The 17,741-nt window shown below is 41.3% G+C and overlaps 2 protein-coding genes across 6 annotated transcripts in view; one reads left to right on the top strand and one right to left on the bottom strand.

Moving 5' to 3' along the window:
* Positions 1-1,971, top strand: part of SHOC1 (shortage in chiasmata 1) — a 61,671-nt gene extending 59,700 nt beyond the window's left edge. For all 4 annotated transcript variants that reach the window (XM_032478183.1, XM_032478184.1, XM_032478180.1 and 1 more), the window contains one exon: positions 1,569-1,971. In XM_032478183.1, coding sequence (XP_032334074.1) covers positions 1,569-1,669 — 101 coding nt within the window. In that variant the 3' untranslated portion in view covers positions 1,670-1,971. The remainder of the gene's footprint in view (positions 1-1,568) is intronic.
* A 4,296-nt stretch (positions 1,972-6,267) lies between these two features.
* GNG10 (G protein subunit gamma 10) lies at positions 6,268-13,156 on the bottom strand. Of its 2 annotated transcripts, none has more exons than XM_032478179.1 (3): positions 12,998-13,156; positions 8,284-8,415; positions 6,268-7,245 (listed from the first exon to the last, which is right to left on the bottom strand). In XM_032478179.1, exons 1-2 carry the CDS (start codon positions 13,076-13,078, stop codon positions 8,290-8,292), a joined length of 207 nt encoding a protein of 68 aa, XP_032334070.1. In that variant the 5' UTR covers positions 13,079-13,156; the 3' UTR covers positions 6,268-7,245; positions 8,284-8,289. The 2 variants fall into 2 exon arrangements, with proteins under 2 accessions (XP_032334070.1, XP_032334069.1); XM_032478178.1 differs by having other exon boundaries at positions 6,268-7,250; positions 12,998-13,153.
* Between the last annotated feature and the right edge of the window lie 4,585 nt (positions 13,157-17,741).

The following is a 17,741-nucleotide window of genomic DNA, read 5'->3' as shown; positions in this document are numbered from 1 at the left end:
ACTTCCCCCCAAAGTACATAAGTCCCAGGACTCACAGAACTTGGATTTGGTCCCACTTAATGGTCATAATTTGTTTTGCTCCTGATTTTAATGGGAAATATTCTATCCCTAGTTTTATAAGAACTTTTGTGAGGAACAGATGCTGAATTTTATCCAAACTATTTTTGGTCCCCTGTTGGAAAAAATCAAACATGTTTTCTCCATTGACATTAATGTCAATATTTATAGGTTTACTAATAATATATCATTTTTATCATTTCTGTGATAAACCTAATTGGCTTTTGAGGAGTGGTTTTTTTTTAAATATCCTATTTATTATGGTTGCTAATATTTATTTGATTTTCATACCTACATTCATAATGAAATTAACTTATTTTGTTCTTTATTTGGACTCCGTCACATTCTGACATAAAGGTTATTCTAACTTCACAAATGAACTAGGTTAAAATTCCATCTTTTTCCCACTCTGGAACAAATTAAGCATGTGAATTACTATGTACCTCTTAGCATAAGGCTTCCCAATCTAGGAGATAATCCTCCCATTTTCTCAGTGAGACCCAAGAAATTATTTAATAAATTTTAATATTTAAGCTTTTAGGGATATAGATGGAATAGTCAATGTCCATCTATATTTCAATTTATTAATTTAGCTATAGTTATAAATATAAAAATTATATATAAATAGCATTGGTTTAGAAATATTGGGTTTTGTCCACTTTCCAATTATTTTCATAAAATAATTGCATTCAAACAGTTCACAAGAACCTTTGAGGCTAGTATCTTCACTATCACTATGGCAAATTTTGACTTTTTTACTGTGGTTTTCCATAGCACATCATTACCCCCAAATATGTTGTTTAAGATGTAACAGTTTTTGAATTAATATTGATGCAGCCCTAGGAAATTTGTTTAAAGCCACTGATATAAACTCAAGAAAATTTTCCATTTGTCCTTAATGTATATTTGTGATCTCTGTGATAAAATTATCTACTGCATTGCCTTTTTAATTTGCTTATAATGGCATCCAACTCTTGCAATTATGAGATTTTATCACTGGGAATAATTACTAAAATCATTTAAAATACTTTAGCCTCCCCTTTCCTTAATTCAATCAATCAGCCCCATAAGTATCCAAATCTAGAATATTTCAGACTAATGTGTCACATATAATACAGTCATAAAAGGTGAGTCTAGACATGATCACCACCTACATATATCAGAGCTCAGGATAAACACCACAACAATACAGATATGCATTAAGGAATAGGCTTAATGAAGGGAAATTTAAAAGCAAGAGTCTTAAATGCAAGGAGATTTAATTGTTTGTACAAGACATGAGCAAACAAATATATGTATCTAACACTAATTAGTATTGGGCCATTAGGAACAGGTGCATTTATGCTAGAAAACATAATTTTTAATAGTCATTATTTTATCTTGTTTGGAAATTTTAACACTTTGTATAGATAGATGGTGAAAAGACAGGATCCATTTGAACAGCTGGGAAAAAAAATAGCTACACTTATTACTCAGCAATAAAATGGTTTTCCTTTTTCTCCTTTTAACAGATTTCACGTGTTCACCACTACCGCAATTCAAAAAACGTCGTCTAGTGTATGAAAAAGTCCCTGGTAGACTTGATGGACAAACTCGTCTAAGATTTTTTTGAAAGAAAGAATATTGTGCTACATGCCACATTCCATTGTTTCTTTTGCTAAACTGGTAACAAAATGATTTAGATGTACTCATATATCGAAGAAAATGCAGTTGTTCTTAGATGTTCGTGGTGATTCTATATTAAATTTTCATAGTATATATTTTGCCCTATAGTTTATATCTTTTTAAGTAAAATATTCTAATTAGCATAATATTGTTAAAAGATCCAGATTTTTCCCAGATTCACCCAGCCTTTTTTTTTTTAAAGAGAAATAGAAAACCTCACTGTATGTATGTAAAAGGCTTATTTTGTTGTCTCCTGAGGGCTCACTGCCTCCCAGCTTTCCTCCAGCAAGCCTTTCAAATGAGCCTCCATCTCAGTCTGACCCCCTGAGTCTGAACTGAAGATCACCACAGTCAACCCTCCACCACCAACAGAGTTAAAACCTAGGGTAAAACTGAAGTTAGAGAACTTCCAGTTTAAAATGCTGCGTTCATAAACAAAATTTTCAGACAAATCACTAAGAGAAAATATTTGCAACCCACATGATAGAAAAAGGGCTTACATTCCTAATATACAAAGAATTCCTACAAATTGATAGGAAAAAGACAACCTAATAGAAGAATGGCAAAATATATGAACAGATTAAACACATAAGAAACAAAGTAGCCAATAAACATTTGAAACAATTTTCAGCTTCATTACTTATTAGGCAAATGCAAAGCACAACAATAAGTTACTGTGTTTTCACCTATCAGATTGGCAAATTTTTTGAGAATTCATCATATCCATTGTCAGCATGTGGGAGGAAGAACACTTTCCTATATTGTTAGCACAACATTTTGGGAGGATAGTTTGCATATTTTTAAATGGATGATTATAGGTTTTTAATTACTATAGTATTTGTATTCCACTGAATACATTTAAAAGAAAGATGTAATAATTTCATTTTTAAATGTCAGAATGTCTAATAAAATTTTATTCTTTGCAACTGTTCAAAATTATGATGAAACATTTATATGTCAATGATTTTTGTCATTATTTTAGCAAAAATGTTTGAAGACCACAGGCATATTGTCTCACTTTCCTGACTTCTGAAATTATCACCTGGTTGCTACCAAAATTGACCTCTACTTTCTTGGACCCAAAGGACCTTCAGACACCACCTTATGTGACTTCTCTTCAGCGTTTGATACTGTTAATCACATCCTCCTTTTTGAAACAGACTTGACTTCACATCAGCTCTCTGCCTTTCCTCTTCTCTTTCTACTACACTTTCATTTATAAGATGTTTGGTTTCACTTGGGTGTGTAGAGGGTGGAGACTTTAAAGAGAAACTATTTCTGGAAATCTTATTGGAATTTCTGTTGTACTTTAAGTTTTGGCAGGGTTACTCCCAAACTAAGGTAAAGCTAAGTCTTCCCAGCTTGCAGATCTCCTTGATCCCGTCTTTAATCAGCTTCCAGAGAAGAGGACTTTCTCTACAGGCCCTGGAATGGGGCAAGCTCAGGCCAAGCTGCCAACACCCACCTCCCTGCTTCCTCACCGAATGGAGAGAAAGCATCTGAGTCCTCCTGCCGGCATTTCTCAGTGATGCTTGGTGTCTAAGGGCACATTCGTTCTCCCTGGGCCCGGAGCAGCCTCTTGTGCTACGGCCCATCAGAGGTGTTATTGGGCGGCAAGTCCTGTGTCGGAGGCCTGGGAACAGTGGATGAAGTCAGTGAGCGCTGCTCCAGCAGAGCACTCCCCGGGAGCCAATGTCACGTGACACATTGGGTTGGTTCACAGGAGAAACCTGGAGGGTCTGGACAGGCCCTTGTTAGGGAACCAAAAGTGTCAGTCAAGCCTCCAACATCTTCTCCCATATACCCCATTACATGGAATTATTTGAAACAGCCCCAACTTCCCAGGTTGGCTCTTGCCATGGAAACTGATTCTTTTTCTGACAGCATTTCCCCACGAGGTTTCTCATGTCCTAAGCGTGTTAACTTGCCCTGAGATGCATGGCTGCTGATAGTGATGCTCACCTCTGAGGGCTCTTGAGCGGCCTTACCTCAGCTCCTAGGCCCAACCCAAACTTTGTAGGACCCACCAGAACATCAGCTGTCCCTTCCAACTGTGGATGCACACAGGATACCCCTTCCCTTGTCACTGACTCTCAGTGTACAACTGGGGGTCAACACCAGGGTGTCCCACCCCTTGCCTCTCATAGGAAGAGCCTGGTTATTCTCCCCAAATAATAAGCCTACCCTAAAGAAAAGGATCCAACAATTTTAATAGATAGAGCAGCCTGGCTTAGAGAGGGTGAGAAGTACAAACTGTAGCAATCCACAATGAGGGCTGAAAAAAAGTCACTTTTCTGCCTTTTGTTTTTCTATTTGTGTTTTACAATTTTTATCATACAAGAGTTTTTAAATTCAATACTTAAATTACTTAATTTGATCGTCAAGCATACATATTCTTTTCTGTTTTGAGTTCTGGGTTTCCTGCCTTGCTTAGGAAACCTCTTTCACCCTGAAGTTACATAACTATTCTCCTAACTTTCTTCTGCTGCTTCTGTATTACCTTTCTTTAACCTATGTGGAATTTTTTTACATAGTATAATACAGGCCTTTAATATCCTTCCAAATGGATAGCCACCACTTATTATGTTAACTACACTTTCCCACTGAATAGAAAAAAAAAAAGTCAAGGCTATTTCTGAACTATTATGATCCATCCAATCATCTATTTGTCTATTCTTACACCACGATAATATTGTTTGTTTTGGATGTTTTTTCTTAATTTTTTGTTCTTTTAAATCATATTGTTTTGATTCAGCAGCTTCAAAGTGAGTTTTGGAATCTAGTAAGGCAAGTTTCACCCTCCCATGTTTTATACACATGGATTTTTAAGAACTATTCTTGGACACTTGATTTTCCATATGAACTTTCAGATGTTTTAATCAGTTTCCTTTTGAAATGAGGAATTCCACTAAATTTATAAATGAATTTTAGTAAGATTACATTTTAATGAAATTGTCCTAATGTCCTCTGTTCTATAAACATCAGTAAAATCTTTTCTTTATAACTCTTGCACTTTCGTTAAATGTATTCTCAAGTATTTTTTGTCATTAAAGTGGAAATGGGATACAGTTTCCATTTCCATTTCTAACTAGCTATTGCCAGTGCAGAAAATGCTTTTCATTTTTCCATATATACTTTGTATCCAGCCAGCCTTCCAAACTGTATCATAAATTCAAGTATTTCTTTTACTATACTCTGAGTTTTCAAAGTGTACAATTATATAATCCATAAATAGTTATTATTTCTTCTTAAATGTTTACACCATTTCCTTTTTTCATCTTACTGCATTAGCTAAGACTTCCAAAGTGGTTTCATAACAGTGGTGATAAAAAGTATCTTGTTTGTTCCTAGAATGATGAATGCTTCCACATTTCACCATATAATATGAAATTTGCTGTTGGCTTTGATAAACTGTCTCTACTGTCTTTAATTTCTTTCTCTTCTTATTTCACTAATCCACTTAGTTTTTATTCAGAACAGTTATTGAATTTTATCAAATGACTTGGCGTAGATTTTCTTCTTTAAAACCTTCATGTAATGAATGACATTGATAGATTTCCTTCTACCAAACTAGCTTGTCAGATTGTATCTTCTCTTGATATACTGCTGAATTTGATTGCTTATATTTAAGACAGTTACATCTATATTCATAACTGAGATGTCTAGTTTTCTTGTAATATCCCATCAAGTTTTTGCCAAAGGGCAAAGGGAAATCAAGAGGGTTTTTTTGACACATAAAAAGCTGTAAGTAAATAATTAACGTATACAACTGAATGAGTTTGGAGATAAGTATATACCTATGAAACCACTACCACAGTCTATGCTACAAACTTACCCATGACCTCCAAAAATTTCCTCCTGCTTTCTTACTAATTATTTTGTGTCATAAAACAATTAGCATAAAATCTACCCTCTTAGCAAATTTTTAAGTATACAATCAGCACTGTTAACTACAGGCACTGTGCTGTACAGATCTCTTCACCTTTTATAACTGAAAATTTGTTTTTTAATGGAGTTTTTTTAATGCTTATTGTTAAGATGGAGAATGGAACATGTTCAAATGCTGGCAGAAAGGATCCAATAGAGAAGTTGAAGATAAAGGAGAGAAAGGATAATTGAGAGTGTGTCATTTCAGAGAAGGTAAAACAGATCCACAGAATAAGAGGGTTAGAAAAGGGACACCTAAATTTGGGGTGGGGGGGACACCTAAATTCTGATCGAATGGAAGGGATTCAGATCACTTAATTTGGAAGTGTAGCGGTCAGAAGTTAAGGGAGTTCCCATCTAATGGCTTCTATTTTCTCTACTGTAATACCACTTATGTTCAAAGATATTTTCATTTATTTATTTTTAGATTTATACATAGCTATTTCAAAGAGCAAATTTTGCCACTAACTGAGATATTTCTGCATATTATAAATATATCTATTTTGACAAAATTCTACAAGGGTTTGTAAACAAAAATTTTACCTTTCACTTCCAGCACTCAATCTCACAAGCAAAGAAAAATCTATGAAGCCTTAAAACAAAATCAGACACGAAGGGTTGCTGTCATAGAAAATGATGAATTAAGCAGAAATTTTATTTCCAAGTTCCTCAAAGATTATTACAAACACAAAGTATCCTTTCAAAAATGTCCCAAATTAAATCAAAGGCACATCATCAAAGTAAAACACTTGTGACATTAAGAATTCCTTTAGGTTGTAATATTTTCACACTACTTTCTTTTTACTCATTTGCAATGTTCTGTAAATCACATTTATATACTGTTTTAAAGACATGAAACAATGTGGTTTGTTTCTTTGTTTGTTTTTTAAGTATAACCACAACTATAAAGTAGAGCAACTTAAGAAGACAAAGATGAAATCTACTTCATATACAGGGTGGGGCAATCTAATACACAATACAACATTAATCTTTCCAAAAGGGTTTGCTAAGAAACATGCTTAGTGTGAGATGCTTAGTGTGAAAAATAAAACCATATTCTCATTTAGAAAAATCAAGACATCATTTGATTAACAAAGGCTATTTTTTCCCCTAATTTTATGCTTGCTTGTCCTCATTTAGAAATTGTAAATTCATGAGAAAACAAATTTTGTTACATTACCAAAAAACCTTAAGAACAGCAAATTACAAATATTCGATTTTTTAACCAACAAAACTGTTTTCCTTCCTGATATATAAACATCCAGTAAATAAAACATACATAACATTACAGGTATAGAAACATTAGTAATTCACTTAATAAAAGAGGTGTATTTTGGTATATTTGGTGGTAAGGTTTTTGTTTGTCTTAAGCATAAAGCACTTCAACAAAAGAACCAGGTCATTATTATTTAAAATCTACTCCTCACCCAGTTTCCTTGAGTAGAAACTCATCAGTTTCCATAGAATTTGGCTAAAAGACCAGGCCACAGGAAAGGTCTGAAATATCTAAAAGTCATTTGGCTAGAGGAGTGTTTTCTTGAGATTTGGAGGCAGTCATTCATCACTTTGTGCTTGAAAGCATTCCTCAGCGAACTTCTTCCCTACCAGACAGAGAATTTGGTAAGTTTTCACTTAGTAAGATTTATGCATAAAATTAACTAGTCATCATTTCATAGGTCACTTTAAGGTTCTCAAAGTAGGAAGTAACAGGTTAATACCAAAAATTCCAAACTATACCACTGAGTGCGTAGCACCCATGAAAGTGCTCTGTAAAAAGAAAAATGCTATGCGAGCTTAAGACTATTATTTTAATACAATAAATGTGGACATTTTCCATTAAAAGGTACAATAGTACCTGATAGTATGATTACTTCCTTCTTGTTAATGTGAATAATTTCCTTTTCAAGTATGTGGGAAAAAACCTAAGATGATAACTTCTTGTATGAACAATCCTTAGAACACATAATTTGAAATATACTGGCCCCAAAGACTCCAACCATCTATGCCCTGAACTCTTCCAAAAAAAAAAAAAGTGAAAATGTGAGTGAGATCCCATACAATGCATTAAGGCCTCAGGAAATCTATCGTAAGCTACCAAAGAGGTGTTTTCATTTCCGCAATCAATTTTTAAGGCTCTTTTAACCTAACTCACACTTTTCCCCAGTAGCTATATTTCTTTACTAAAACACAGAAATACATTCTGAAGACCTCGAGGAAAGAGATCACAGCTGGTAGTAGGAACAAGTCTCCTCCTCTGGGGAACCCTTAGCCCTAAGAGTAACAAGGCAGTTGATACCACCAAGCAGCAAATCACATCTCTGGGACGGTGTAAGGACAGAGAAGGTGGGATTAAGGTCAAGAAACTACTGCTGGCCAACTAGACTCAAGCGCTCAAGCACGTAAGGATATCATCATCTCATGAGTTAGTGCTAAGAGGGCTGAGACTCTCCGCATTAAATGCATTCCACAGGCAGACAAACTAAAGTCACCCTTCAGGGAAAGTTGTGCATTTGGCTGAGTTTTATTTTAATTCCCCCAAGAATCGTTGATATTTAAACCCCAGTTGCCCAAATCCTTTGGGAAGGCCTGTGGTGATGCCGTGGCCCCAAGACGGCCTGGTATATCATTACTCACCAGTCTTCAGAGTAAAGCACAGGATCTGGGCTCCCGGAAGGGGTTGCTCCCAGCTGGAACACCCACCAGCAGGGCATCCTTGCAGGCATTTTGCATGCAGTACTGTTGGAGCTCTGCAGCCGCCTGAGAGACCTGGAACACAGGGACAAGAGCTGATGTGCTGCTCACAGCCAGATCCATCCAGCAGCTACTTGAGACTGAAAAATGATCATAGAACCTGAGAAAGGTCACACTTCCTACAACCTCTGAAAGTCTCTCTTTTGCTAAAAGTTTCTTTTTTTTTAATTGAAATACAGTCAATTTACAATGTTCTGTGTCAATGTCTGGTGTACAGCACAACGCTTCAGTCATACAGGAACATACATGTATTTGTTTTCATATTCTTTTTCACCATACGTTACTGTAAGATATTGAATATAGTTCCCTGTGCTATACAGTATGAACTTGTTTATCTATTTTATATATGGTAGTTAGTATCTGCAAAGCTTGAACTCCCAATTTATCCCTTCCCATCCCCCTCCCCGCCCTGGTAATCATAAGTTCGTTTTCTATGTCTGTGCAAAAGTTCTAATAACTGAATTCTAAAGAGGAAAGGTTATAATTTCAATGTACTGTGATTTAGGGTATTTTTGGCTTAGTGGCTTAATTCAATAAAGGAAAGATAAAGCCGTATCTTTGATCCAATTAGAATCCTAGTTTTTGCCACTGAATTGGTAAAGAATTAGCTTATTGTAGTGTGCCCTTTACACATTTTTCACTTATAAAGTATGTGTTGATACATCCAGGTTTGCCATGTGAACAAACTGTCTTAATATTTACAGGGCTGGATGGAGCTTTATCTAGTCTGCTTAAGATAAGTGACAAGGTTCCTCCACCATGCTTTTGAAGCAGGATAGCTTATTGGTTAAGAATGTAGCCTCTGGGCAAGTTACTTAATTTCTCAGTACTGTTTTCTCATCTGTGAAATGTATTTACTAACAGTGCCTACCTCACTGAGTTGATGTAATGATTAAATGAGTTAATGCATGTAAAGCACTTGGAATAGCTCTGACATACAGTCAGCAATCATTTGTGGCAGATTGCAAAAATGGTCACCGTACTTTGCAGCTCCTACCACCAGGAAGTAGAGTCTTGATCCACTGCTTGAATCTAGGCTGGCCTTGTGGCTTGCTTTCATCAGGACCATGTGGCAGAAATGATGGTCAAGTTCCAAGCCTAGGCCTCAAAAGTCTCTGCAGCTACTTCCCTTACTGTGGTTGGAACCCTAAGACCGCTATCACCTGAAGAACATGGTCAAAAAGTTAAGGTGTGGGATATGTAAAGAAAAGAAGAGAAGACTAAAAGTGGTCAGCATATCTCTAGCCCTTTCAAGGGAGAGAGATGCGGACCCAACACTTAGAAGCTGTATCCTGCCAGCGGAGGTGGGATAGTCCCCACTCAAATTATATGACTTTCCTTGGTTTGAGCCAGGCTGACCCACCAACTTCTGAGAGACTTCCCCAAAGCAAAGAAGGGGTCCTTGGAAGGATACTGAGTATTTTAATCACTAGGAAGAGGTGGCCTCCAACATATGCTAGGAAACATATTCTGGTTAATTTACCAGTTAGCAAGTCTGCTAAAAAAGAAGGCATGTCTGGGTGTGCTGGGAACATCCATCACTGAGCCCTGAAATGAGGCAGGCCAGACCCTGGAATATTGTGACTCCCTAAGGGGTTGCCTGAGAAAAGCTCAGCCAAGCACCCTAAACCATACTCCTATGAGGACACCCCGCAAATAAGCTCATCTGTGTGACTTTGAGCAATTCACTTGAATTCTCTGAGTCTCAGTTTTATCAACCGTAATTTTTTTTTTAACTTAAGGGACATGTTTTATTTCATAGCTTTCTGCAAGCAAAATTGCTTTGATACAAAATGAGTTCAGTGCTACGGGTGCTCCTGCCCACTCAAGTAAAAGAAAAGCTCACAAATTATATGAATGTGCTTTATAATGATATTCTCACAGGATAACAGGTCAGATGTCTGGGACGCCTTCAGCCTCGTGTAAAACAGCGGCACAGAAATGCGGCAAGAGTCTTGGGATCCCACTGGTAATTATTTTTTAAATGTAGGTAAGAACATATTCCCCAGCCCTTCTGGTAGGCCAGCATCTGGCTCACAGTTTTTCTTTCCACCTCGGATCCCAACATTGTCGAGAACATTTTCAATAACCCTAGTTTCAGTTCCCTGACCTCCTCTCCTCAAATAAACTTCTCCTCAATGCCAAGAGTTACAGCCAACACTCCTAACTGCTCCACATCTAAAATTTCACACTCCATCTTCCTACCTTCCAATCACAATCTCTCCTTCCCATTCAGGGTGCTTCCTTTCTTCTCACTACACCTGCTCTTTGGACCTCAGGGGGACACCTCCCCATTTTCTGTCTGCCCATCCCTGGGAGGCTGGCTCTGTTCCTTCTCTATCCAGCCTCGGTTCAGCCTCTTTCTGGCCAGAACCACAAACTCCTTGCTCTCCGCCTTCATTTCCATCTCTCCGGCATTACCTCTCCTGCTAACCCACTACTTGGATCAACTACCATTCACTCTGGGCACTCAGATTCCTGGGCGGCCAAATGCTGCTGGAGAAAAAATGAAAATAACAGGACAGTCAGTCTCCAATATCACAATCACAGTGCCTAGGGAGATGCCTATCGGAGAGTCCTCTCCCCTTCCCAACAGCGCTCGCCTCCATCCTCAGCTCTTGTGACCCCATTAGTTCCCTTTCTCCTGCCCTGGAAGAAAACTTGGCCTCCTGTTTCACAAAGAAAACTGTCGTCATACAAGTCCTCAAGCCCGTATCTGGAAACATCTATGTTTACACATATCCTTCCTCCTTTTTCCTGTCTCTACTTCCAGTTCTCCTTCTCCATTTGTTTCTCCCCCTTAACCTAAAAAAACAGTTTGTTCCTTCCTTTCAACCTCAAAATACAGCTTTTCATTTCCTAAATTAAGAAAAAAAATCCCACTCCTGGGCATATACCCAGAAGGAACCCTACTTCAGGATGACACCTGCACCCAATGTTCATAGCAGCACTATTTACAATAGCCAAGACATGGAGACAGCCTAAATGTCCATCAACGGATGACTGGATAAAGAAGATGTGGTACATTTATACAATGGAATACTACTCAGCCATAAAAACAGACAACATAACGCCATTTGATGCAACATAGATGCTCCTGGAGAATGTCATTCTAAGTGAAGTAAGCCAGAAAGAGAAAGAAAAATACCATATGAGATCGCTCATATGTGGAATCTAAAAAAACAAACAAACAAACAAAGCATAAATATAAAACAGAAACAGACTCATAGACATGGAATACAAACTTGAGGTTGCCAAGGGAGTGGAGGGTGGGAAGGGATAGACGGGATTTCAAAATTGTAGAATAGATAAACAAGATTATACTGTATAGCACAGGGAAATATACACAAGATCGTACGGTAGCTCAGAGAGAAAAAAATGTGACAATGAATATATATATATGTTCATGTATAACTGAAAAATTGTGCTCTACACTTGAATTTGACACATTGTAAAATGATTATAAATCAATAAAAAATGTTTTTAAAAAATCCTCTTTAAAACCAGATTTCTTTTATTCAAAAAAGTCTGCCTACCCTCTTGTAACCTAGATTCTGCTCCTACTGCTACATGTCACCGAAACCTCTTCTGCATTTCACAGCTCTCTCTTGATCTTGTTTTACAATCGTCACATCATTTACTCTCTTCAGTCATTTTATTTATCGGTTAATGTGTTTATTGTTTATCCTCCCAACTAGAATCTCCGTACTCTCAGTACCTAGAATAGGGCCTGGTACAGAGAAAAGCCACCACTGAAGTCCGCGGACTATCAGAGCAGTGTTCATTCATTCATACATACATTCTACAAATAATACTATATCCCAGCTGCTAAACACAATTACACAACAGATGCTTTTTAATCAACTGACTAAACATTGGACATGTTGACTAAGCCCCAAAGTTCTGAAAACCCCTCCTTCCTCGCTTCGGTAACCTTGCTTTCTCTTGCTTCCCCTCTCGGCCACCTCTTTCGACTGGTTCCAGGGTTCCATGCTCCGGTCCCTTCATACAGTTTTCACTCCCGTATGTTCTTTCAGCCTTGTTCTCCGAGCTTCGGCCCAGGTAGCCAAGCACCTCCCGGGCATCCCCTCAAAGTCCACGTATCCAAAACTGAACGCATCATCTCTCCTCTCCTCTCCAACGCCATCCATCCTGTCACCAGGCCGGAGACCCGAGCAGCGCCTTCCTCCTCCCTCATCCTGTCAACGGTCACCAAAGCCCGTCCTCTCGGTCGCCTCCGCAGCTCCGGACCCCATCCTCCCGCGGCCCGGGACCGCCCTCGCGGGCACAGGCGCGTCTCCCCGGCCCCCCCAGCCCGGGCCTCCCCGGCTCGGGCCCGCGTCCCCGCCTCCCCCGGGCGCCCGGGTCCGGGCCCGGCCCCGCGCGGACCCGCACCCGCCGAGGCCGAGGCCGAGCCGCGGGCCGGGCCGGGGACCGTCCCCAGGCGGGCGGCCCACCGCGTCCGGCCGCCGGGCTCGCGCCCGGGCGGCGGCCTCCTCTCTCGGGCTGGCGGGCCGCGGGGCGAGGCGGGGCGGGGCGGGGCGGGGCGGGGCGGGGGGTGTCGGCTCCCCGGGCCAGGCGCCGGCGCGGGCCTCACCTTGATCCTCTCCACGCTAGCCTCCAGCTTGAGCTGCTCCACCAGGCGCTGCAGCGCGCTCACACTGGCCCCGGACGACATGGCGGCGGCCTGGGCTCCGGGCGGACTGACGGGCGGACGGGCGGGCGCGGGAGCCGCGAGGGCCCGAGGCCCCGGCGCCGCCCCGGGGCGGGGAAGCTGCTGCGCCCCCCGCCCGCCCGGTCCCGCCGAGCGGCCGCGCCTCGAGGTGCTGCTGCGGACGCCGCAGGTGAGCGACCCTCTGCGGTCCCGGGTTGACTGACACCTGGCTCTGCGTTCTAAACCGAGAGGACACTGGCGGCTACACCTGTCCCTGGAGGTGTAGGGACCACCCCCCACCACACAGAGGCGCCCACCTCCTCATCGAAGCTTCTAGAAGGGGCAGGAGGGGCTGTGGGGCGGAGGCGGCGAAGTCGCGTTCCTCGTGCCTCAGAACTGTGACTGGGCGGCTGGCGCGAGGTGTGAGGTGAGCTGGAGAAGGAAGGGGCCAGGTGTGCAGGCCTCTAAGCCCTGCGCAGGTGCTGTCCTCAGGGAGATGAGGGACCACTGGTGGGATTTCCGTGGTACAGAAACGGGTTCATAACGTTATTGGCCTGTTACTGTTTGACGGGAACGCTACCGGCTGACTTGTAGGGTAAGCAAGGTAGGGAGATCCATATGGAAGAAAGTTAAATTCAGTCCCCTCGCTCCTATCTCGCCATTTAACTATAACCATTGTTTCTCTTGCGCTGCGATTTTTTTTTATTGTGTACATTAGTTTGTTTTTCAAGACTGGCATCATTACTCTATGTAAAATGTGTGTTTTTTGTTGTTGATGTTTTTCACTTCATGTATTTTGAGCATATCCTTATTATTCTTGTATGCCATTGTATTTTGAGAACCCACTTAACTTGATGCTAAAAGGTAATATACTGGCTTGTGTAACTGAAAAGCCCAGGGACTTTAAAGTAGTGGATTTAATGGCCCACATGGCTCATTCTCCTCTTGGCTCTGCTTTTTTCTGAGTGTTGGCCTTGTTTTCTTCAGTGGTAAATAGACTCCCTCTAGTGCTGTGAAGGAAGGTTCCATGCTTGCATTGTCCCAGCCTACCAAACCCGGGAGCAATAAAAACCTCTTTTCTAATTGTTCTGGCAAAAAGCCCCATAATGAATCTCATTGCCCTTGTTGAGTCATGTGCCGACCCCTGAACCAATCACTACTTGAAGGTGGGGTTGTGTGGTGTTGGAATGCTCAGATTAGTGCAGCTGGCCAAGAGCAGGATGAGGGGTGGTATACGGCCCAACTTCCCCATTTAGGACTGAGGCACCCCTTCCCCCACCTGCTGGGAGCAGCAGCAGCTAACGCCTCTCAGCTGAGTCCCTCTGGAAACTCCCCATAGCCAGAGCCACCCCTCCCGGTGTCAGCTGTCACCCAGTGATTGATGTGGGTTGTATAGGATCCGAACTCCCAACCCCCTTGCCTCAAGTTGGCACAATGGCTGAAGAATGATCCCAGCTCCCTGCCCCCACCCCCACAGGGTCATCTGAGGCCTTTAGAGCAACCACTTCACATTTTAGCTCTTCCCTCTGCCTAATCTCCAGTTTCTGGATTCCCCGACAAGTGCTGATTTTCACACTCCCCAACAAACTTTCTGCACAAAAATCTCCATCTCAGAATCTGTTTCTCTGGGGAACCCAAACTAAGACACTCACCCAAACCATGTGGATTGAAAGAGAAAGACAGGTTCCCCAAAGGAAAACCAGGATGCTGGTACTAGAAAGGAGCCAGGAACAGTAAAAAAAAAAAAAGATATTCTCTACATCTCTTATTTTTAATGGCTGCATGGTATTCCATTGTACAACTGGATCATAGTTTATTTACCTACTGCCCTATTATTTACCACCATGATGACTGCCTTAAACTAACAGCTTTGTGCCATGTCTGTTTTATCTTTAGGATGTACTCCTAAAAGTGGAATTGATGGAACAAAGAATATAAACTTTCCCAAACTTTTCCCTACTTTTGTCCTCCAGAAGGTGATAGCAATTGCTCTTCCCACCAGAAGGCTGCCTTTTTCTCTGCACCTGCACAATTCTACATTGTGGCTCTTTATCTCTACCAATCTCTTCGATGAAAAATGGTGTCTTAGGTCTTTTAAAAGTCTTAACTGTTGAGCCTGGACATTTCTTCTATTAACTTTGTGAGCTATGTGTTCAGTCTTTGGGTTGTTAAAGAGTTTTTCTTATCTCGTAATAAGAGCAGATTTGCAAATTTTAAAGTCCTCTCTAGTGGCAAGTTCCCTCACCCCAAAGAACTTAATATGTATTGTAATCAAAAAATGGAAGTATATGTTGGAAACATTACAAAATTGGCGACAGAATAGAATAGTTGAATGTCAAAAAGATGTGGCAAAGGACTCTGGGCAAAGATTATAGAATGGAAGGATTAGGAAAAGTTCATCGTAGATGGTGAGACCTAAACTTTGGAAATATGTGTCTGCAGACGGCAGAGAGGAAGGGGAAGGCATTCCAGCACAGAGAACACATGGAATGAATTAATGAATAAAGAAGGTTCCAGTGAGTAACAGAAGATACAAAGCTGTTAGGACGACAAGTCACAGAAAACCTCAAAAGGAACAGAGCAGTTTGTGGCAAACAGTGCGGTAACCACATGGTAAGACGTTTTAGGAATGTTAGTTTGGGATGAGGATACAAAAGGAACTGAAGTTGGGGAGACAAGATGACTTTAATAATAGTTTTGTCCTTTTGGTGGAGAGGGTGGCTGGAATGAGGCCCTGGTTAGGACTGTGAAGGGGGAGCTGGAGAACAAATTCGAAAGACTAAGTCAGTCAGGACTTCACTGTGGTTGTGAAATGCAGAGGAAGGGGGCAAAGTCTTCTGAGGCAGAGCATAGGCCAGATCTGCTTCCTGTCACAGAAATTAGGAAACAGGACTGGGTTAGAAGGGAGGAGTGAAGAATGAGTTTGGCTTAGGAGGCTAACTAACTGCCTCGTGCCTCTAGGCTGCTGAAAATGTTTAGTGGCGGACGGCGATGCGGGAGACATCTGCACAGCGCAATGACAGCTGAAGAAAGGAGATTATCTCTAGTTAGAAAAGGCTGCCGTGGGGAGTGACCACAGCGAGGGAACACTCAGTAATTCTTGTGTGTCAGCCATGAGGTAGCAGAAAAGGTCTAGGGGTGCGCCCCCACTCCCTCCTTCCTGCCCGTTCACACTCACCACCCTGCCCACTTCTGTATGATTGACTGTGCTGTTCTTGGAGAGGTGTGGTCTGGCTTTGAAAGAAACAGCCGGGTCTGGGCTTCCAGCCTCCCGCAGCGAGCCATGAACGAGCAGCCTGGGTGCTGCTTGTGACTGAGGAGGGCAGACCATCTGTGCTTCGCTTTATGCTTTACCAGAATGCCTTCTCACCCTTGATCTTTGCATCAGGAACTTCAGAGTGGGAAGAGACCTGCAGATTTTAGAGAAGAGGGAACCAAGACCCACACAGGAAGTGACTTGCCTGGTATATCACATGCAGTGGGAGTCAGGGAGAGAGCTTCCATTTTAGCTTGAAGTCACTGCTCCGCGGGAGGACGAGGGCCTGTCCCCGCAGATACAATTTTCAGAGCTCTGAAAGCTGAGACGTGGGGACACAGTATCCTTTCTTCCTCACCCCAGCTAAAATGCACAGACCACTAGTGTATTATTTTAAAGAATTTGTTACACATTTTTTTCTTGGTTAAGACAAAATCTTATATATTTCAACTATTTCTAAGAATCTCAGTACTTTTTAGAAATGTCAGTGTCCTTGTAAAGACAAACATTTCATTTGTTTCCCTGTTACAATCTATAATTCTTCACTCCTGATGTGTATTCCGTCACCTTTTTACCAACAGTGGGTTATTTTCCCAGAAAGGGGGCTTTAAATCACTCTTCCCCATAAAGGTAATGCCATAATGGGAAGGTGCTGCCTTTGCTTTTCTAAGGAAGAAACAGGAAAAGACATTCACAACTATATTTAATGTAATGCAGAAGAATGTACCAAAATCGTTTCACTTGCTTACACCCATTGCATTATTGTTGGAACTTAGAATAATGGATCAGGAGTGAAAGGTTCACCAGCAGGTTGGTAGATTCCATTCTCTGGAGAGAGTTTTACAGGCTTCTCGAGAGTTTGGGAGGCAGTGCACCTCAGGGATACTTGATCTCCTTTTGAGCAACCGTTCCAGGCATGCCTCTGCATCTCACTGAAAGTGTCCCTTCAGTAAATGTAGGCCTTGAACTCGTGAGTAGCAGATTACTCTTTCTGAAAGTTCGTTCTTCCCTGAGCTGTCATCTCCGATGCTTCACCTTGTACCCCAGGGGAGACAAGAGGCAGCCAGCTGCTTTTAAAACACACGATTCCAGCCCCAAGGAGCATCACGTTTTCAGTCTAGCACAGTACTCTGCACAAGGTGAGGGGTTTAAATACCTACTAAAAGAATAAAGAAACAACAGGTTTGTAATCATTACTAAACACTCTATTACCATGGATTTTTACCGAGACTCCTTCCTGTTCCTCTGAAGGCAAGAGAACTCATTTTTTGAGTATTTAATATATGCCAGGCATCTCACCCCATCTTGTTTAATTCTCCATAATAATCCTGTGATGTAGTTAGTATCCCCACAATTAGAGATGAAAAAATGGGGTTCAGAGGCTAACTTGCCCGGAGTCAAGCTATTAGTCAGTTACAGGGCCAGGAACCA

Source organism: Camelus ferus, chromosome 4 (genome assembly GCF_009834535.1).
Source record: "Camelus ferus isolate YT-003-E chromosome 4, BCGSAC_Cfer_1.0, whole genome shotgun sequence".
Lineage (NCBI taxonomy): Eukaryota > Metazoa > Chordata > Mammalia > Artiodactyla > Camelidae > Camelus > Camelus ferus.
This window is presented reverse-complemented; position numbering and strand designations above follow the sequence as displayed.